General features: G+C 38.6%; 1 protein-coding gene across 1 annotated transcript in view; it reads right to left on the minus strand.

Annotated features, from left to right (window-relative positions):
• Positions 1-282: 282 nt before the first annotated feature.
• The window catches only part of ephb6 (eph receptor B6), an 84,153-nt gene continuing 61,410 nt past the window's right edge, over positions 283-23,025 (minus strand). Inside the window, exons 6-19 of the mRNA XM_052143344.1 lie at positions 18,126-18,281; positions 17,461-17,732; positions 14,185-14,266; positions 13,008-13,132; positions 12,483-12,645; positions 12,000-12,114; positions 11,760-11,815; positions 10,212-10,328; positions 9,872-10,119; positions 9,229-9,447; positions 7,734-7,883; positions 5,965-6,149; positions 5,721-5,876; positions 283-1,779 (exon numbers count right to left, since the gene is read on the minus strand). Coding sequence (XP_051999304.1) covers positions 1,674-1,779; positions 5,721-5,876; positions 5,965-6,149; positions 7,734-7,883; positions 9,229-9,447; positions 9,872-10,119; positions 10,212-10,328; positions 11,760-11,815; positions 12,000-12,114; positions 12,483-12,645; positions 13,008-13,132; positions 14,185-14,266; positions 17,461-17,732; positions 18,126-18,281 — 2,150 coding nt within the window. The 3' untranslated portion in view covers positions 283-1,673. The remainder of the gene's footprint in view (positions 1,780-5,720; positions 5,877-5,964; positions 6,150-7,733; positions 7,884-9,228; positions 9,448-9,871; positions 10,120-10,211; positions 10,329-11,759; positions 11,816-11,999; positions 12,115-12,482; positions 12,646-13,007; positions 13,133-14,184; positions 14,267-17,460; positions 17,733-18,125; positions 18,282-23,025) is intronic.

Raw genomic sequence — 23,025 nt, forward strand, 5'->3', positions numbered from 1 at the left:
TCCCTGCCCAGTAGTTGGTGATATACACGAAGAGTGTGAATAGCCAAAAATAAAAGAATGTGAATGTGAAAGTGGATATTTATAGAATAAAAATGCTTAAATATGAATTGCTTTTATGAATTTGAAGCTTCACAATTTTGGTCACCTTTCACTTGCATTGTTTGGACCTACAGAGCTGAAATATTCCTCTAGAAATCTTCATTTTTGTTTAGCAGAAAAAAGTAAGTCATACACATCTGGGATGGCATGAGGGTGAGTAAATGATGAGAGAATTTTCATGTTTGGGTGAAATATCCCTTTGAGAATACATTTTTGATTATAATACTAAATGTGTAGTACATATCAGACAGTAGTCATCTTTAAACAAAATCATATATATTTTACAAATTTGCACAATATTGGAATACTGGCGAACAACTGTACAGTCAAACATATCCAAATATACAACTACTTGACAATATTTTAACGTATTTCTTTACACAGGAATCAATTCTTGAGCCCGAGAAAACACTTTTGTTTTAACTTCAGCAGCACTACACGTATTCTTTCATCTGTTCATTGCAAGTTACAAAGACACACACACCTAAAACAAGTGTCTCTCTTTCTTTAACATCAGCCAGAAATTATGACATTTACTGCAACACTACATAATAATGTTCATATATTACATTGTGACTTTATGCCACATCCTTTACAGAGTGAGATAGTCATGTACAGTTGTATTATACGTAGGTAGGGGCCTAAAGTGGACAAGTTTGGGATTGGTAAAGGGAAATGTTCTCAGGGACTGGCTATAACAGCAGCACAGATGGTGCTTTTGAATGTGATGTGAGATCATGGAATGGCGCAGATATTAGGGGCTGTTCACAACGAACATGTTTTTGCATTTCAATTAATTCAATGTGCACATGCACTAAACCGACATCTTTAACCTCAAAACACTTGTGTTCTGTTCTGTTTGTTGCGCTGATGTATCTAGCTTTTTTATTTTGGTATTATTTGTGCCTTAATGCGTTTGTTCTGAACGGCCCCTGTAGTCTTAGGTAAGTAGTGAAATACTGTGGTTGTAGTGTATGATTGTTACTTGCAAAATAAAACTTTCATGTTTGTATACCTGAATAACTTCACACAACTATTGTATGACATTAGACATTGGTCCAGAAACTGAGAGCCTTTAGGTGTTTTTTGGGTGGTTTTGAGTTAGCAACCAATGAGAGTATTGTCTGGTTGTATACAGTAGTTATTAAAAAAAAACATCTAGTGTCGTTGACCAAAAGTGCCAACAAAGACATAACAGTCAGTTACTGTCCATTTAAAGTCTATGATTGTCCTCGCAACCGATTGTGAAAAGATTGTTCTTTTTTTTTTAAGAGTTTTTTTAAGGCGCAAGTTCATACTGAATGGCACCAAGTAATGAACTGATAAGTGAAAAGGTGAGAGGTAGTGCAACATTGAAAGAGAATATAAGCGAAAGAGTAATATGGAAGACAACTGTGCAGCAAGGAAGGGTGGCACAAATGGGCAAAAAAGTAATGATAAAATGCTCTTTTTTTTCTTGGCTCCTCGTCTCTTTCTTTTTCTGTCTCTTTTTATTCCAGTGTTCCTACACCTCCACGGGCTGCCACACGCCGTGAAATACATCATTCAGCATGTTCAACACAAAGTGGGAAGCCTTAGACCTCCACATGTCCCTGAGTGAGGTGTGTCCTGAGTTGCTGAGCTGCATTTATGATCTTCTGCTGATGACCAAGCAGATTCACTCCAAGAGCCTGCACATCCCTGAGAGATAAAGAGAGAGGCAAATAACATGAAGGGGTGCATTGTATTTACAGCACTAATACAGAAATATGTGGGCAGTTGCATAATGTTTTTTTATCAGCATCAAGATTGTAGGTTAAAATTTATATGAGGGTAGTTTGATCTGAAATGCATTTGGGAAGTTGACTTGTCCTACAATGTACAAAGTTGTGCCTGACCTAATCCTTAAAAATAGATTTTTGTTGGTGTAACTTAATGTAGTCAGGTCAATTAAGATATGTTAAATAATATATGCAGTACATAGTTTTTACTTGAATCAAACAACTTAATTTAGATCTTAACGCACAAATCACAGGTTTTAGGTTCAGATTTTCCCAGTTTGTAGTGTGATATGCTTTACTCCATCTAAAACAATTCTATACAGCATTTTGCTAATTCTTTATAATATTATGCATACAGCTCTAATAACACCATATTGTTTGAAAGACTACATGGAATGTAAAAAAATTCAGCACATCACAGGACCATTTAAAATGAACTAGCGAAGGCAAAAGGGGATTAAAAATTATGAAAATTTTAAAATAAATAGTGACCAGTTACAAGACCTAAGATATACATATATCTTTTGTATACATAGACTGTTGGCCAATAGTTTGGAATAATGTACAGATTTTGCCGTTTCGGAAGTTAATTGGTACTTTAATTCACCAAAGTGGCATTCAACTGATCACAAAGTATAGTCAGGACATTACTGATTTAAAAAATAGCACCTTCACTTTTTGGAAAAAGTTATTTTTAATCAAATCTAGACAGGCCTCATTTCCAGCAGTCATCACTCCAACACCTTATCCTTGAGTAGTCATGCTAAATTGCTAATTTGGTACTAGAAAATCACTTGCCATTATATCAAACACAGCTGAAAGCTATTTGTTGCATTAAATGAAGCTTAACATTGTCTTTGTGTTTGGTTTTGAGTTGCCACATTTATGCAATAGACTGGCATGTCTTAAGGTCAGTATTACAGTGCATCTGGAAAGTATTCACAGCGCTTCACTTTTTCCACATTTTGTTACAGCCTAATTCCAAAATGTATTATTTTCCTCAAAATTCTACAAACAATACCCCATAATGACAACGTGAAAGAAGTTTGTTTGAAATTTCTGCAAATGTATTAAACATAAAATAAATAAATAAAAAACAAATCACATGTACAGTGAAGTATTCACAGCCTTTGCTCAATACTTTGTTGAAGCAGCTTTGGCACCAATTACAGCCTCAAGTCTTTTTGAGTATGATGCTACAAGCTTGGCACACCTATTTTTGGGCAGTTTCTCCCATTCTTCCTTGCAGGACCTCTCAAGCTCCATCAGGTTGGATGGGGAGTGTCGGTGCACAGCCATTTTCAGATCTCTCCAGAGATGTTCAATCGGGTTCAAGTCTGGGATCTGGCTGGGCCACTCAAGGACATTCACAGAGTTGTCCCGTAGCCACTCCTTTGTTATCTTGGCTTAGGGTCGTTGTCCTGTTGGAAGATGAACCTTCGCCCCAGTCTGAGGTCCAGAGCACTCTGGAGCAGGTTTTCATCAAGGATGTCTCTGTACATTGCTGCATTCATCTTTCCCTCGATCCTGACTAGTCTCCGAGTTCCTGCTGCTGAAAAACATCCCCAAAGCAGGATGCTGCCACCACCATGCTTCACTGTAGGGATGGTATTGGCCAGGTCATGAGCAGTGCCTGGTTCCTCCAGACATGACGCTTTAGGTCAAAGAGATCAATTTTTGTTTCATCAGACCAGAGAACTTTGTTTCTCATTGTCTGAGAGTCCTTCAGGTGCCTTTTGGCAAACTCCAGGCGGCCTGTCATGTGCCTTTTACTGAGGAGTGGCTTCTGTCTGGCCGCTCTACCATATAGGTGGAGTGCTGGAGAGATGGCTGTTCTTCTTAAAGGTTCTCCTCTCTCCACAGAGAAATGCTGGAGCTCTGTCAGAGTGACCATCTGGTTCTTGGTCACCTCCCTGAAACAGGATGAACCTGAGCTCAATTTTAAGTGTCATGGCAAAGGCTGTGAATACTTATGTACATGTGATTTTTCGTTTTTTATTTTTAATAAATTTGCAAAGATTTCAAACAAACTTATTTCATTATGGGAATTTTGAGGAAAATAGTGAATTTAATCAATTTTGGAATAAGGCTGTAACATAACAACATTTTTAAAAACCGAAGTGCTGTGAATACTTTCCGGATACACTGTAGGTCAAAAATGGCAAAAAGAAACAGCTTTCTCTAGAAACTCGTCAGTCAATCGTTGTTTTGAAGAATAAAGTCTAAACAATGCTTGAAATTGCAAAAAAAAAAAAAGATTTCATGCAAAGGTGTACACTACAGTCTTCAAAGACAAAGGACAACTGACGCTATCAAGGACAGAAAGAGATGTGGAAGGCCAGATGTACAACTAACAAGAGGTACATCAGAGTCTCTAGTTTGAGAAATAGACACCTCACATGTCCTCAGCTGACAGCTTCATTGAATTCTACCCGCTCAACACCAGTTTCATTTACAAAAGTAAATAGAAGACTCAGGGTGCAGGCCTTATGGGAAGAATTGCAAAGTAAAAGCCACTAAACAGAAAAGGTTAGAGTGGGCAAAGAAACACAGACATTGGACAACAGATAATTGGAAATGAGTGTTATGGATCTTAACCTCATTGAGCATTTGGGGGATCAGCTAGACTGTAAGATGTGTGAGAAGTGCCCGACATGACCACATCTATGACAAGTGCTACTGTAATTGTGGGGTGAAATGTCACCTGAGTATCTGGACAAACTGACAGCTAGAATGCCAAGGATCTGCAAAGCTGTTATTGCTGCACATAGAGGATTTTTGGATGAGAATTTTAAGAAGCTCTGAATTTTTTTTTCCAAATTGTAATAGTAATTTTTCACATTATTAAAGTCTTGACTATAATTTGTGATCAGTTGAATGCCACTTTGGTGAATAAAAGTACCAATGTTTTTCCATAAGAGCTTGCCATGGCTGCCAGTACATATTAAACATCTTGATGTTGCTAAAAAAGTCCATGGACACGTTATTCATCAACTACACATGAATGTATAAAGAAAAGTAAATATCTTAGGTCCTGTAACTTACAATTTCTTTCAGGCTTATTTTTAATCACCTTTTTGTAATCAGTAATTAAAGTTATAGTTTACCCAAAAATGAAAATTCACTCATTTACTCACCCTCATGCCATCACAGATGTGTATAACTTTCTCTCTTCTTCTGAACACAGACAAATATATTTATAATATCATCTCAGTTATGTAGGTCCATTCAGTGCAAGTGAATGGTAACCAGAATTCCAAAAGCTTGAAAAAGTAGATAGTCAGCATTTAAGTAATCTATATAATGTCAGTGTATATGTAATAAATGTCTTCTGAAGCGATCCAGTTGGTTTTGAGAAATAACAGACCAAAAAGGGAGCTATAGGAAGTGCAATCGAGCATGAAATCATGATCGCCAAGGAGACTGCTATCAAAATGCAAGTTATATTTTGGTCTGTTGTCACCCAAAACCAACTAAATTGCTTCAGAAGACATTGATTAAACCACTGGAGTCTTATGGATTACATTTAAGCTGCCTTTATGTCCTTTTTGGAGCTTTTGGAGTTCTGGTCGCTTTTCACCTGCATTGTATGGACTTTCAGAGCTCAGATATATACATTTTTGGGTTGAACTATCCATTTTATTGGTCTTGTGGTGTGACAAATTAATGTTTAAAAGCAGAAATATTCCATGTAGTCTCTTTTAATTAATATGCAGTTAAAAACAGCTGCTTGCATAATAATTATAAAGGAATTAGCAGAATGTTGTTTAAAACGTTTTCAGATAGAGTATAGAACGTAACCCTAAAGGTGTTAGTATATTAGTTCTGTTATTTTGAAATATAACTAGAGAAAGCACTTACTCCATTGTGAGCATGCTTGCTCTTTCCAAACTGTGGTACTGTGCCCTCTCAAACGCATCTTTATACCGGTCCATCTTTAGAGCTGTCAGCCAATCACCGACTGTTACTACTGATGAGAGGTCAGTAGGAGTTGGACTAAGGAGTGGCTGAGTGGGACTGAAAAAAGAAGAATATATCGAAACATGTAATATAATGTTTGTTGCCTATTAATTAAATGTGTGAAATGTCATTTTAATTATCTCACCGGATGTGTTCGGACTTCAGGGAGGCAGGGTGCCGTATGAGACGATCAAGGGATGACAGGAGAGAATCAAAGCCTGGTCGGTCCTGCCTGTCGGCCTGCCAGCACTGCAGCATTATACCGTGAAGAGCTGGGGGACAACAGTTTGGAGCTGGTAAGCGGTACTGATCAACCACTGCCTTCATCACCTATAGAGACAGACAGAGTAATTAAAGAAGACGTGACCCCTGAAAAAGTGTTTAATTGTATGTGGCACAGAGAAATAGAAAGAAAGAGGGGTGGACAAGTAATTCAGATAAAAGAGGAACCAATAAACAGCAAGATCTAAGTTAGAAAAAATAAATCATAATTAGACAGGGAGAATATGTTGTGAAAATATTTATTGCTAATTTAGTCAGCATGTGAGCACACACCCATTGAGGTCATACAATTTCCTGATATTCTAACTGCGTGTGAACCTCTCTTCGTGAATTATATCAAAAGCCACTTAAAGGTGCACTCAGTAAATTCTTCCTCATTAAAAATTATTTTTTGGGGATTTTCTCCCCTTTCTCCCCAATTTGGCATACCCAATTCCCAATATGCTCTAAGTCCTCGTGGTGACGTAGTGACTCGCTTCAGTCTGGGTGGTGGAGGACGAATCTCAGTTGCCTCCGCATCAGAGACATTCAGTCCGCGCATCTTATCACGTGACTTGTTGAGCGTGTTGCCGCGGAGATGTAACGCGTGTGGAGGCCCACGCTATTCTCCACGGCATCCATGCACAACTCAACATGCGCCCTACCGAGAGCAAGAACACATTATAGCGACCACGAGGAGGTTAGCCCAACATGACTCTACCTATCCTAGCAACTGGGTCAATTGGTTGCTTAGGAAGCCTGACTGGAGTCACTCAGCATGCAAAAAGTCTTACTTCTAAAGAAATGAATTGCAATTTTGAAACATGTATAAAATCATGAGCTCTCACGTGTGATGAAGACTCATATCAGTAACCTTATAAAAGCAGTTTTATTCTACATAGATAGGGTCAACCTCATGGTGGCTGCAATGTTAGAATCTCAGTAATGTTAATCTCAGTAACCATCCTGTACACTTTCACTAATGGATTAAATTAATCATGGCTGACTGTTAATGGTGAATTTCTAAAATTTCATCAATAAGTGATAACTGTTTAATTATGCTGCATCCATGCCCCTTGGTGTAAGTGTAAGTCCAAGATGACATACATAAAAATTAAATAAATAAATAACTTGCAAACTTTAAATCCCAACCTGAAGTTCACACACACTCAATCTATACCAGGGCTCTCCAACAGGGGGCCCTACTAGGTAGTACTGCAGGGAGTCTATCAATTATTGTTGATCTTTGATTACATTGTGTGAAAAAATAATAATAGGCTTATAAACAAAAATACAATAATAAATGAACTTCACCCAAAGTAAATTTTCAGCTAAATGTTTAATAATGCAATAATGGTGCAATGTAAGCATAACAATAAAGTACATAAATACATTAATATGGAACTATACCGATGTTATTATAGACCAGGCTTTAAATGTAACACATTATGTAACAGGGGAGTTCCTGCTTTGTCTCTTTATCCACCAAAGGGGCCTTGGCAAAAGGTGGAAGAGCCTTCTCTATACTATGGTTTGTTTATGTGAAGGTCCAGTAGCTCCCTCTAGTGCACTACTTAGTGAAATATATTACTACCAGTTAGTTTATATCTATGCTTTGTCACAGCTTTGAGTGAAAATCAGCTGTGACCTCACCTCTTGGTTGCTCATGTTCCAGTACGGACGTTCTCCATATGACATGACCTCCCACATAAGTATCCCAAAGCTCCAGACATCACTGGCTGAACTGAACTTACGATGCTGGAAAGCTTCAGGAGCTGTCCACCGTACAGGTATCTTACTACCCTGAAAAAAGAGAGAGAGACAGACAGAAAGAATAATTATTATAATTATATTAAATGCAATGAATACACCAATTAAAGGCATAGTTTACCGTCATGCCCCCATTTCTCTTCTGTTGAACACAACTGAAGATTTTTAGAAGAATGTCTCAGCTCTGTTGGTCTATTCAATGCAAGTGAATGGTTGCCAGAATTTTGAAGGTCAAAATAAAAGCATAAAAGCAATTCTTAATACTCCAGTGGTTAAATCCATGTCTTCAAAAGTTACATGATAAGTGTGAGTGAGAAACAGATCAATATTTAAATCCTTTTTAACTATAAATTCTCCTCCCTGCCCAGTGGGTGGCGATATGTACGAAGAATGAGAATTGCCAAAAACAAAAGAAGAACAACATGGAAGTGAAAGTGAGGATTTATAGTACAAAAAGGAATTAAATATTGATTTGTTTATCACACACACCTATCACATCACTTCTGAAGATATGGATTAAACCACTGGAGTCTTATTGATTACTTTTAAGCTACCTTTATATGATTTTGGGACCTTCAAAGTGCTGGCCACCCTTCACTTGCATTGTATGGACCTACATCTACATTGACCTACATATATTCTTCTAAAAGTCTTTGTTTGTGTTCTGCAGAAGAAAGAAAGCCATACACATTTGGGATGGCATGAGGATGAGTAAATGATGAGAGAATTTTCATTTCTGGGTGAACTATCCTTTTAAACATGATTATATTGCTTTTTAAAAAATCTCTAAGAAAAATGAAAAGATGTCTAGGCCTAAAAAGATCATAGCAGGCTACGATGTCCATCAAAAGCAACAGTGGGGTTGAGAATGGGTTGAGAAGAATTCATTTTACAATTCATACAACAAAGATTTGTAGTATTTTTGATGTAAAAAAAGTTCTCCTATCCCAAAATAATATGCAGAGACAACTATAAGTAAACCATTTGTGGGTTGATTTTTCCTTAAAAGTGTTAAACCTTGTCTCTGTGGTGGTATTAAAAACATTGCTATGTTTGTTTGAGCATAACAACCAACCCGACATAGCAACATTAGCTCATACAATGGCGTGAGTTTGGGGTGGAACTATTTTTTTTGTTTGGCCAATTCCTTACAGGGGGAGTGTTCGGGAAACCTGTTTGAAAACAATTATTATTTTTGCAGTTCTGACACTGGTGGTGCAGAAATTACACACTTCACCTTTAAAGGTTGTATGATAAGAGATGATGGAAAAAGAGGGGGGATAACAGTCGATATTAATATCATAAAATAATAAAAGGAGACTTATTTTAAACATTTAACTATACAGTGTTTTCTACATTTCCAGACATCATAGCGTACCAATGAGGCAGTGTAGGTGGGCATGTTGTGGTCTAGACCCCTCATTAATCGCGACAGGCCAAAGTCACACACTTTACACACCAGGTTCGAATTCACCAAAACATTCCGGGCAGCAAGGTCGCGATGCACAAAATTCCGCTCCGAAAGATAGCGCATACCAGCTCCAATACCTCTCACCATACCCACCAGCTGTAACACGCTGAATTGATCCTCGTTTTCCTTTAAAAAAATGCAAATATATATAATAATGCTATCATTTGAGAGAAAAGCTTATTAAAGGTGCACTCAGTAATATTTTTTCTCAAAATGTTTTTTTACACATAAAGAAATAAATAGTAATTTTGAAAAGTATGTTTATAATCATCCACCCTGTTATTTGACAATTTCATTTATGGAATAAGTTAAACATGGATGACTGCAAATAGTGTATTTCTTCAATAGCAAACAAATGCTTTTGTGTGATGCTGCATGCACGCCTCAAGTTTTCAATGTAAGTCTAGCATAACATAAAAAAACTATTATTGAGTGCCCCTTTACAAGTCAAGAAAGAGTTAGAGAGCATTAAAGAACGTAAGATATAAGGTCAGAAATAACAAATAAAAAGCAAGAAGTTAACCTGTAATATGTAAGAATGCATTCTTACCCTAAGAAAGGCATCAAGGGGGCCGTTCTCCATAAATTCTGTAATAATGCGTTCAGGAGGGGTGCGAGTGATCACCCCCTCTAGTTTCAGTACATTGGGGTGATCAAACTGGCCAAGGACTCCTGCCTCACTGAGGAACACATTCTTCTCACGGTCTGTCACTCCCCTACGCAAAGTCTTAACTGCAACCAGCACTTCTCTACGACCTAGTGGCCTGTACCGACCACGGGACACCTCTCCAAAGTGAGCTAGAAAGTTTTTCAAATGGAGGTTAAAACATTTTCACCTCAGTAAATAACAGCAAAAGAATGAATACATGGACTTTCACAAATGTACTAACCAGCACCGATGACCTCTTCAATCTTTAAGTGAGCAGGGTCAATTTCTCGTGCAAATTCTTTGACCGCTTCACTGGGGTCTTCATAAGTGGAGGGATCTACGTAATATTTCACCCCACCTGGATGAAAAACAGCATCCACATTAAAGGGATAATTCACCCAAAAATGAAAGTTCTGTCATTCACTTCCCCCTCTTATTTTTCCAAACCCGTATAACCTTCAGTCTTTCACAGAACACCATTCACATTCATTAGCATCAGTCACCATTCACTTACATTGTATGGAAAAAAGATGCAATGAAAGTGAATGGTGACTGAGGCTTACATTCTCTTTAACATCTCCTTTTGTGTTCCATGACAGAAAAAAGGACTTGGGGGTTTCGAACAACATTAGGGGTTAGTAAATTGTGATAGATTTTTTATTTGGGTGAACTATCCCTTTAAACGTCATGCAAAGAGACAATCTAATGACTGGTTCTGTTACAGACATGCTGTCAGAGTGCTCAAGTTTTTAGGCCAAGTAAAGTTATACCACAAATATGTATACCAGAGTCAGCACAACAAACAAAGAAACTACTGACACAGCAGGAGATTTATCGCTTGTTGTCAAAATACTAAAGGTCTGATAAACCCCTCATTATTCTGGTGTTATGGCAAAGTGTTTTACAGAAGCACAGTTATTGCATAATAGCAACAATTACACACTAGCTTAAATACAGACCAATGTGGAAGATAAAAATATCTAGTGAAAACATTGTGTGTTTTACTCTTCATTCTCCTGAGGGCTATATTACATACCATGCTGTATATGTATGAGTTATGAACATTAAAAGGATAGTTTACCCAGAAATGAAAATTCTACAAGCATTTACTTATCCTCATGTCATCCTAGATGTGTATGACTTTCTTTTTTCTGCAGAACAGAAACGAAGAGTTTTAGAAGAATATCTCAGCTCTGTAGGTCCAAACAATGCATGTGAATTGTGGCCAAACCTTTGAAGGCTCAAAAAGCACACAGAGGCAGCATAAAAGTAATCCATAAAACTGCAGTGGTTAAATCCATGTCTTCAGAAGCGATATGATAAGTGTGGGTGAGAAACAGATCAATATAAATTATTCAGTTACTTCTTTGGTGTTTGGGGATTCACATTCTTTGTGCATATCGCCACCTACTGGGCAGAGAGGAGAATTGATAGTAAAAAGTACTTAAATATTGATCTGTTTCTCACCCAAACTTATATCACTTTTGAAGATATGGATTTAACCACTAGAGTTGTGTGGATTACTTTTATGTTGCCTTAATGTGCTTTTTGGACTTTCAACGTTCTGAATGGCCACCATTCACTTGTATTTTATGAACCTACAGAGCCGAAATATTCAGCAAAAACCTTTGTTTGTGTTTAGCAGAAAAAGATAGTCATACACATCTGGGATAGCACGAGGGTGAGTAAATAATGAGAATTAAAATTTTTGGGTGAACTATCCCTTTAAACAACATATACTATAGTAGTGACTTGGAAATAACAAAAATATATGCAATATATTATTCACCTCTGTTGCTGATGTATCTCTGAAGTCTATCACTATAAGGGCTGTCTCGCCTTTTACTAGTGGAAAAAGATACAATAAATAAAAATTGTGTTTTTATATGAAATATCAGCAACATAGTGTTTATTTTATGTTTTATATATATATATATATATATATATATATATATATATATATATATATATATATATATATATATATAGTATATATGCTGCGTGAGGTAAAAAAGTTTGTTGTGCATACCCTCGAAATACAAACACGATGATGATCGCTGTCACAACCAATAGAAATGCTGCTCCCCCCATCACTGATCCAATCATAAGAGGCAGACGATTTTGAATTTGCTTGGAGTGCTCCTCTAGAAAGTAACATAGGATTAGTTAGAGCAGAGTCGAAGAAACATACAGTACCTCCTAGTAAAGAGAAACTATATCTCTTACAGTATACTATATAAGTGCTTTTATAAAAGATTTCTTGAATCTTGTAAAGCGCATAATAACGCACAGACAGTAATGTTTGTGAATAAGGTGCCAAAGTTTTCACCTAGTCCAAAACTGGTCCAATAAAATCAAGCATTTTAAAGTAAGTACAATATATTGCATATTTAGAGTAAATGTAAAAGACCTTTGTTATAAATCAAGATTATATTGCAAGGTCATAGTGTTAGCTAGAGTAATACATTATATGTGGAAGTATATGATATATTTCAGTAAAAGATGTATTTGCCTATTGCTAGTGTGCTGAAGTAAATAGTTTGGCTATAGGGCCCATAGCCTCGCTCATTTCGAGCACGGATCTGGAAGGCATAGATGGAGCCTGGAATCAGACTTCCAACTGTAACTGTGTTAGTTTCACTGAACACACTCATCGCATTGTCCTCATCAGAACCCTGTCAGAGAGAGAGAGAGAGAGAGAGAGAGGAACCATTTGTGTTATTTGTGGATGTTATCTTCTTAAAGGGACAGTTCACCTAAAAATGGCAATTCTGTCATCATTTACTCACATTCATGTTATAGCAAACCAAATGACATTCTTTCTTCCAGGGAACACAAAATTTGATGTTAGGGACTGAAAGCTTTAGAGTGCATTCTTCAAAATTACTGGTGTTTCACAGAAGAAAGTCATAGGGGTTTTGAACAACATAAGGGTGAGTAAGTAATGACTTTTGAAGAAAGCATGAAAGGGCTGGGGCAAAGGTGATGCACAAAGTTTTATACTGATTTAAGATTTCGGATAAGTTACAGTAATTACCTTGTCATAGTATCGGAGCTGGTATTCCAAGATGTCACCATTAGGCCGGTCTGGTTGAGGCCAAGACAGGATGATGGAGTCTTGAACTCTGCTCAGTTGGTGCAGCATTGGAACCTCAGAGGGCACTGAAACACAAATGTATAATTATAACAGTGTCCACATGGGGGCTCATCTCATTACAATTCGGCATACTTTCCTTCCGCTTTGTTTAGATATTCCATGCTTTCCTCAATATGAATGTTTTGGTTTTTGTAAATGTTCATGCACATGCTGATTCATATGCAAATATAGGGCTAAATGTAATGAGGCATTTACGTCACGCTTTGGTGCACTTTTTTGACGGTTAGTTAGACATTGCTGAAGCCTCATTCGTGCTAATGAGGTCATGAGTTAACATTCTCCACTACTGCTCTCTCCCCAGTCCCCTGACCCCCTTCATCTCATCCTAATATCTTTGTCTGTTAATCAGTCATGTGGAAGAGCACAAATAGGTGACTAAGTGCTGCTGAACACAGCTTAAAATTTAAAGGGAAAGTTCACCCAAAAAAGAAAATTCTGTCATCATTTACTCACCCTAATTTTCTTCCAAACACATATGACGTTCTTTCTTCAGTGAAAACACAAAAGAAGTTAGGCACAATGTCTGCCTCAGTCACAATTCACTTTAAAGCATATTTTTTCCCCATACAATGACAGCATATGGCGACTGAGGCTAAGATTCTCTGGATGAGGGTAAGTTTTTGGGTGAACTATCCCTTTAATGGTCAGCCATGTAAATGAACAAACAGAGGTAGCAATAACTAGTAGAAGGAAGAAAAGAAACAGTGAGAGACAGTTCTGCGCACTGTCACATTGATTATCCTCTCTCCATTTTCTCATCTCTTTCTGTCTCTCTCTGCATTCTTGACTATTATTTGAGTTGACAGGATATCGTGACCCAAAGTCACTGGGGTCCAGATAACAGAGGATGAGAAATAACGAGGAGAAAAGAGAGATGGTCTGAAAGGGTGGACCATGGGAAGTGAGACCAAGTGGGGTTGAGAAAGTCTAGACAGAAATAGTGATGACGGGGGACAGACACAGAAAGACATACTGTAGTTACACTGAGCTTACAGTTTGGTGCACACATATAACCACACTAACACATGTTCGCAGCATACATTTCCTTTACTCTTACCTGATTGGCTGGTGGTGAAATTGATGCTGGCAAACTGAGGTGGAAACGGACTCAGTGCTGACACTTCATTTATTGCTTGAACCTGTAAATTCATACACAACTCATTGCAGCTACACTATTCCATGTGGATAAAGTGCCGTAATATAAGGAATAATAATAATGACATAAGATGCATAAAAGGCATAGTAATAATAGCCATCTTGGGCAATCTGTGGAAGTATAGGGGGGAAAGGGGGCTAGTTGTCACATTTCTTTACTCAAGTGATTATTTCCTAAGTTAGGTTTATTTTCAATAGACAATTTCTGTACCATAGGCACATAAAGTAGTGGCCACAAAAAGCTATTTAACAAACATTTGTGATAATATACTGAAATTAGTTGTCACGCTGTAAGGCAAGTGTCTTCAACACTGTGGTGGTCTGTGGTGGTACCGCAGAGGGTCCGGAAATTATTGCTTAATCCACCATTGTCATTTGTAATAGTCACTCACTCACTTGCACGTGAGCGACAGCGAGAGAGAGAAGTATGAATTTTAGTCTCTCCACATTTTGAAGTCCTTCACAGCTGCATGCCAAAACTTACAATGTGACTAAACTGCTCTAGTCGGTAGAAGCGTGCAGCCCTTACAAACCCTTCACACGACCAGCAGCGCTGCAGTGGAAGGTCGTGTGAGTAAAATGCATCTGCTTTGCATTGGTCGTGCTGTGTGGTTGAGCAGATGACAGCCTACAGTTTTTTATTATTATTATTATTAGTTGCTTTTTGCTTTCAGAATAATAGCTTACTTGCCTGGTTTAAATAAATAGTTGCCGCTGAGATTATCAAGATGGCATACACGGTCCTTAACGTTCCACATATACAAGACAGGACTCAGTGTTTTCCTCATTACAAATTTTTACTTAGTGAAATGAACAGTAATTTTGAAATATATATCAAATCGATCACTCACATGAGATGAAGACTCGATTTTAGTAACCTTATAAAAGTTGTTTTATTCTGCATGGACAGGGTCTGTCTGTTTTCTGTCTGTTTGTCTATCTATCTGTCTTTTTCTTTCTTTTTGGAGGAGGTTTGGCACAGGGATTAACGGCGGAAATTAAAAATGCCACTTCCAGCTAAAACAAACCTAAAATGGTTGGCTGGTTTTAGCTGGTCACCCAGCCTAGACAGGCTGGCCAGTTAGCTGGTTTCAGAGGGGGTTTGAACACTTTTTAGCTGGTCAGGGTGGTCTTGGCTGGTCAGCTTAGCCAAGCTGGGCTAGCTGGTCTCCCAGCCTAAACAACTAAAAAAAGTGTTCAAAACCCCTTTAAAACCAGCCAACCAGCTTATGCTGGTTTTAGCTGCTCTTTTCAGCTGGTCATCGTTTAATGATTATTTCAATGGCTTTGAAATGAAAACATCATGAAGTATGTACATGGAATAATATGGTACCGTAGCTCCATAAATGTTTTTATAGGCAGAAAACACACTTAATTTTACACAATATGTAATGAGGGTCCTTGCTCTGTCTTTCTACCCACAAAGGGATCCTTGGCCAGAAACTGCTGTTAAGGGTATTTAATGGCTTATATAATGGCTTTTTTATTTATTCATTGGCTTTTCAGCTAATTTTGCCTAATCTTTGAATCACATATCTTTTTTTTTTAGGCCAACAGATTTAGTAATTAATGATTACAGCATTTTAAACATGCATGGCAACAATTTTCCCCAATAAAATGTGACAACATGACCAAACCTTTATGGAAAACATCCTTGTCCTATGAACAAAGGTCAACCTTTCAGTTACAATCTACCTTCAGTGTATACAGTAGTTTAACCCTGCCTTAAGGTATGCAGTGTGATTTCATTGCATTCACCTGTTTACCCAAGCGCTATTATAATAATGCAAATTCATTATGAAAAATTTAATGATATTGTAATTTTAGTTTGTAGGTCAGAATAAAAAAAGTTTCTAATTTAGACAGTTTTGAACTATTTAGACAGTTTTGAAACTACTTTACAGTTTTGAACTATTTAGACAGTTTTGAAACTACATTTGGGGGTTGTTAAAAATGGTTAATTTTAACAAAATTAATACTCATGTAAAGGTAACATGATTGGGAACAAAGTTTTTTGGAGCTACCATATTTACACCCTGGGATATGTAATGTCAAATTAGAAAAATAAGAAAAAGTACATTTTTGGCTCAAGTTTTATGTGATTTTTCAGCAGTTTCTTAGGCTGAGAGTCTCTGAATTTACTGATACTATATCATTAAAAAAATTGAAAAGTTCTATTTACAATGATATCAAACACTTGACCCTACTTGGTTTTTGTTTTTTGACAAATTATAAGTCTTTAATTTTGGGTATGCCACTGAAACAGGAAATCTTTAAAAAACAAACACCTTCAGAGTTAAAGTGTTAATATACTTTACAGCTCCAATATTACATGAGTTTTAACAAAATAATGAATGTAAGTGACTTTATAGAATTATTAGCTTAATTTCTGCCTTTAAACCCTCCAGGAATTGTCCCCATTCACTTCTATTTTAAGTGCATCACTGGAACTTCGATTTGAAAAGGAGGGACGAGTCAAACTTAATTTTGTGGTACAAATGCTGTCGATCGAGCTTAAATCTATTGAACCCGGAATTTTCCTTTAAATGTACTGTTCACTAAAAATACCAATTTAGCTTCATGGCATTTTGTATTAATTTGCACGAGATTACGAAATTGTAAGATATCTTACGACTTGCTCGCACAAAAAGTCACGACTTTTATGCCCATTGAGACCAACAAATCAGATTTGTTTCTCCAAATTGATACCATACAAGCATCTAATATTTTTTTTTTTGTATGAAAATGTATGCAAATTAATTTGGTTACTCATTCCATATTAATTAATGCATTACAAATGACTGATGTATGTCAATAACCTAGAACACGGTTTCCTTGTCTCATTCCAAACCTGTTTTCTTTCATCCATGGTACACAAAATTGATTTTATTATTATATTTCTATATAAATTATGGTTAGGTTTGGGTTAGGGGTTAAACTGGAACAATCATTCCATTGTTTGTTTATTTTCTCTCTGGGAGTAAAAGTTGTAGGTTTTAATATGAGCCTACTTGTACTTGTACTAAAAATCCCAATTTAGCCTAATGGCATTTTGTATTAATTTGCAGGAGATTACAAAATTGTAAGTGTATTGTATTCTTAGTATAAGACAGGTGCTTCTCGAAATTTTAAGCTCAGTATCTATATTAATTAGGTGCATGTGAGCATGGCTAAGTACCTGTATGAGGTAGGTGACTCTAGTGAGCAGGTTTTTGAGGGTAACCTTTGTCTGTTTTAAGCCATTTTGAGAAGGGGAAAAAGTGACTGTCTCTCCACACCAAGAGCACATACTAGGTGGGGTGTCAGTGGCAGAAGGGCAGATTCGACACACCACCCCATACCACACTTCACTCCGGCCCCCCATGTCCTTGGGAGGTCTCCAACGTATCGAAACCCCACCCTCTGAACTCTCATACTCCCAGGAAAGAGACAGCGGTGCTGATGGAGAGCCTGGGAAAGAAAACGTAAGATTATTCACAGACATCATTAGTAACGGTACTCGCAATCTCAACAATCTTCTAATGATTATCCTCTATTAATCTCATTCTCAGACAGCATGTACACAGACCGCCCACAGTTTGTTCACGGGCCATCTGATACATATTGCACCCATAAAATGGTAAGAGCTAGCTGAAATCAACAGTTCAAACCTGATTGGCTGACTTTACACAACTTCTGGGAGTAAATTTGGACTTTTCCTGTCTAAGTTGGTGGTTCATGATGCAGATTTTATTGCTAAAGCCAAAATTCTGGCCACACGAATGGTTATGAGAATTGTATATCCATTGTCTTCTAATAAATAATTAGTCACAAATTCTTGCATTTAGCTGGTTGGTCTCTTACTTGTGCAGGCAGTGGTATTAGCATCAGTTTGTGCTCGGTAGTATCCACTCCGACATTCGCAAAGTTTAGAGCCTTCTGAACTGGTTCTGCTGTTAGCCAGACACTCTGTGCACGAAACTGAGCCTGCAACTGCTTTATAGAACCCAATCGGGCATGCTTTTGAAAAAAGAGAAAAGAACCAGATTACAATCATGGCACATGATGCACTCAAACTGTTTGGAAAGTGTCAGATTCCTACTTTGGAATTCTGTCAATTCCAATAGAACTGGGTGCTGATCAAATGAAAAGCACAGAAGGGGTGTATAATTGTCCAATTGGATGCAGTGAGTGGCAAATGAAACAAACTGTTGCATCGGAAAAACAATTTGGTTCACACACACAATTAGTGAGTGCAAATTAAATAATGCATGTTGTATTGTACTGTCAAGCACTTAAAAACATCATTTTATCGGCTTACCGGAAAAATAGACATAGGACTAAATCATCCTCCAAACAAATTATGTAATTAAGTAGTATTTATTTATTCGGATGTATTATTACTTAGTATACAATGACTGAAAACATTGTGAGAAGGAAATCTCTTAGTCAGATTGTTGTCATCCTGACAGGATGGAAAGGGCTTCTACATTTGAAATGCGCTACATGAAACACTACTTTGTAATGGATCTGAAACTGTCTGAACCACTGGCCATCTCTTTTCATAAAGATCAATGATATATACGTAAATGCTCACTGCGACTTCTGATTGGCTGTTAATTTGAGTCTCTTTAACAGCCTCCAGACCCCAATGTTTCTCCTGCTTCATCGGTTGCTTTATTGGACTGTTGCGATTGGTAAAAATTATATGCCCAGCAGCTGCGAAACATACCAACCTTTTATTGGAGATCGATTGTGACCCAGCTTGAAGTTCAGCAATGAAAAACTGTTGGAGAGTTTCATTGACTCTTTACCCTTTCAATTGTGTGGCCACAAAACAAACCACAACAAACACAATATGATGTATATAAAAGTAAACCTGCAAATAAATATGTTTGCAAAATCCACATTATGTTTGAGTACATAAGGTTTTTCACACTATATCATTGCTGAGACACAGAAGAGCTGACATTATAACACTACTGATGGTAGTAAAACTGTAAATGTACACTGAGATGGTTTGTCATTAAAAGCATGTGACACTTGAACATAATTGCAGTTGATAGAGTTCAGAGTTGCTGTTTCATTGCTTCATTAGCTCACAAGTCCTCTGCCCTGTGTGAATAGACAGGTCATACAAGTCTAACACATTTTCAGTATAACTTCAATGAACAGACAGAGGGAGAGAGAGAGATACAGAGAGTGACATACAGAACAGAGGGAGAGAGAGAAAGAGATTTACATTTTCAGAAAGCTAAAAGGATTTTTATGTTCTCACTGTCTGTCAGATTTGATATTCACTCCTAAACACTGTGGTGAGAAGTGAGAAAGGCTTAGTGAGGGCATAGTGAGAGAAAAAGAGGAGAGTGTCATCCATCCTTCTTTCATGTAGTTGGGTTATATTATCTATTGTGTTCACATATGGTTGTGACAAAAGACAGACTTTAGCTACAAAACTTCCACTCTCCTCAGACATCTCCTACACCTTTTAACATTTCTTCTCTGATTCACACTCCCCATTCACTCGTCTCGTTTCCGTCTCTTGTGGCCAGTTTTTGGCCACTAAGCATCTAGTTTCCTCATTAAAAAAATGTCATAAATTTTAGTCATTCATTATTAACTGGCCCAGATTTCTTAATAAAATAGTTCCAGTGAAATGACATATAGTGAAAAAAATTTAATTGCTTTGTATCTGGCTTATGTTTTTTTTTTTTTTTGGAGCCATGGATACTACGAAATGTGAATTACATTCATCTACATAAAAACACATGTTAGACCAACAGTATTCCCCCAAATGTTGCCCCAACTAGCCTAACATATGATGTCTGAATGAACAATTCCCTTTTAAACTATTTTGCAGTTTTGCAATTTCTCAGCATGAAAACTCATGTATATGACTTTCTTCTTTCAGTCAAACACAAATGGAGTTATATTAAAAAATATCCTGGCTCTTCCAAGCTTTATAATGGGAGTGATGGATGTGCATTTTTGCACTTCAAAATCTAAGGTACCATTTACTCCCATTATAAAGCTGGGAAGAGCCAGGATATTTTTTAATATAACTCCATATGTGTTTGACTGAAAGAAGAAAGTCATATACACCTAGGATGGCTTGAGGGTGAGTAAATTATGGGATCATTTTTATTTTTGGGTGAACAAACCCTTTAATGAGGTTTGTTGATTGTTACCATTATTGAGGTTTGTGTGTTAAGGGTTGAGGTCTTTTGTGTGTTTATATACCTCTTTTCAAAAGCAAAGATTGCAGTTAAGGTCATGTAAAAATTATTAAAAAGGTAACTAAATGAAAGTTCTCGTATTGCGAATTTGATAGTTGATAGTTGGCTGAACAAGATTAGTAGTTCTCTCAACTACAATTTTTGCATTATAGTGAAAAAAAATATTCATGTTGATTAAACAAAGCAATGTAACTGAGGAAATTATTAGGACAGTTGTTGAGAGAACTCAATCTTACTGTATCATGTTGCCTTGATTTTTTACATTTGTTTATCAATTATTTTTTTACAGTGTAGAATAAGGCCTGTTTCATAATGCATAAGCAGCAAAATTGCAACAACAGGCTCACATTGTGCTTTCACACTGACAATGTTTCTGCTGCATGAAAGGTGCTGCACAGAAGATAAAGTCATTCTTCACATTGAGGGAGGAATAAAAGTAAAAGAATGCTCTTGACTATTTTGCACACCTGGATATATGACAGGTTATAATGCTCTTCTACATTGTTTGATCATTATTTGGTGAATTACTGCTGCCATGATCAATAGAAAATGTACAAAACATCTCTTTTTAATAAAATGAATTTTTCGGCCTGCTTTCCTCAGGCAGATAAAGTGCAATGTTAAGCCTAAAGAATACTTCTGTCAGTGTAACGCTTGTGTGGAAGGAGGAGAAGGCAGACGGGAGGTGTGGATCCAATCGCGGCTTTATTAATGAACAAATAATAACTGTACAAACACGGGAAAAATAAAAGGTCCACAATGGGAAAAGGAAACTAAAACACGGGGAGACCTCGAGCAAACAAGATACAGGAGCAGCGACCATGAACAAACATCAACATTCAAACAACGATCGACAAGGACTGAACAAAGAACCAGGGTTTAAATACAAGAGGAACAAACAAGGAAATGATGGACACCTGGGGGAAACAATCAGGGAAGTAGAAGCAATCAGGGGAACACCAATCATAAAAAGAAACTACAGAGGACTACAAAGACCAAACAGGAAACAGGAACTAAACTTCAAAATGACAGCACAAAACAAAAGACAACAGTGAACATGACAGAATAAAAGAAACTACAAAAACCAAAACAGGAACTGAACTAAACTTCAACATAAAAACACAAAACAAAAGACAACAGTGAACATGACAGAATAAAAGAAACTACAAAAGGACTACAAAAACCAAAACAGGACACAGGAACTAAACTAAACTTCAAAATAACAGTACAAAACCAAAAGACAACAGTGAACGTGACAGAATCCCCCCTCAAAAGGACCGGATTCCAGACGGTCCTAAGAAACAAGAAAATAGAAAAAATAAAAAAATTTTCAGGGAGAGAGGGGCTAGAAAATGGGGAAAACAGACAGACAAATGGGGGCACAAGGGGCACAGGGACAGTCCAAGGAGGCACAAGGGGCAATTAGGCAGTCCATGGGGGCGTAAGGGGCAATCAGGCAGTCCATAGGGGCATAATGGGCAATTAGGCAGGCCACGGGGGCACAAGGGACACTGAGACAGTCCACGGAGGCTGAGGGGGCAGGCAGGCAGTCCATGGGGGCGAGAGACGGGGCCAGGTGGCCTGGGGGGCGTCCACCGGGCAGGGACAGGTCCAGGAGACCAGGGAGGTGGCCACAAGGCAAAGACCGGTTCAGGAGGTCTGGGGGGCGTCCGCTGGGTTGGGACAGGTTTAGGAGGCCAGGGAGGCGGCCACAAGGCAAAGACCAGTTCAGGAGGTCTGGGAGGCGGCCACAGGACAGGGATGGGTTTAGGTGGTCTAGGTGGCGGCCACTGGGCAAGGGCCAGTTCAGGGGGCCTGGGAGGAGGAGTGGCCACTGGGGAAGCTGGCGGAGCCAAGGTGGACTTCTGAGGCGGAGCAGTCGTGGCCTTGGGTGGCGGCGCCGAAGGAGGCGTAGACAAGGACGCCGGAGACCCTGGGGGCGGAGCAGAGACAGGCAGAGCCGTGGCAGACTCAGGCAGTAAGGCCTCGGGTGGGTCAGGAGGCGGAACAGTGTTGGGCGGAGCCAAGGGAGGCGATGGCGCAGAAGGCTCAGAAGGCGGAGCTGGGGGAGCCACTGGAGGCGGAGCCGAGGGGGGCTCAGGAGGTGGAGCTGAAGGAGACTCCGGAGGCGGAACCGAGGGAGGTTCAGGAGGCGGAGCCGAAGGTGGCGAGGGTGAAGAAGGCTCTGAAGGCGGAGCCAAGGGAAGTTCAGGAGGCGCAGCAAAGGGTACCTCAGGAGGCGGAGCCGAGGAAGGCCTAGGAGACGGGGTTGAGGAAGGCGGAGCCGAGGATGGCTCGGGAGGCCCAGGAGACGGAGCCGTGGGAGGCTCTGGAGGCTGAGCCGAGGAAGGCTCAGGAGGCGGGGCAGAGGAAGGTGGCGCCGTAGGTGGCTTAAGAGGCGGAGACCTGGAAGGCTCCGTAGGTGGCGCCGTAGGAGGTTTCAGAGGCGGAGACCTGGTGGGCTCTGGAGGCGGAGCCGAGGGAGGTGGCGCCGTAGGAGGTTTCAGAGGCGGAGACCTGGAAGGCTC

This window comes from Xyrauchen texanus, chromosome 15 (assembly GCF_025860055.1).
Source record: "Xyrauchen texanus isolate HMW12.3.18 chromosome 15, RBS_HiC_50CHRs, whole genome shotgun sequence".
Lineage (NCBI taxonomy): Eukaryota > Metazoa > Chordata > Actinopteri > Cypriniformes > Catostomidae > Xyrauchen > Xyrauchen texanus.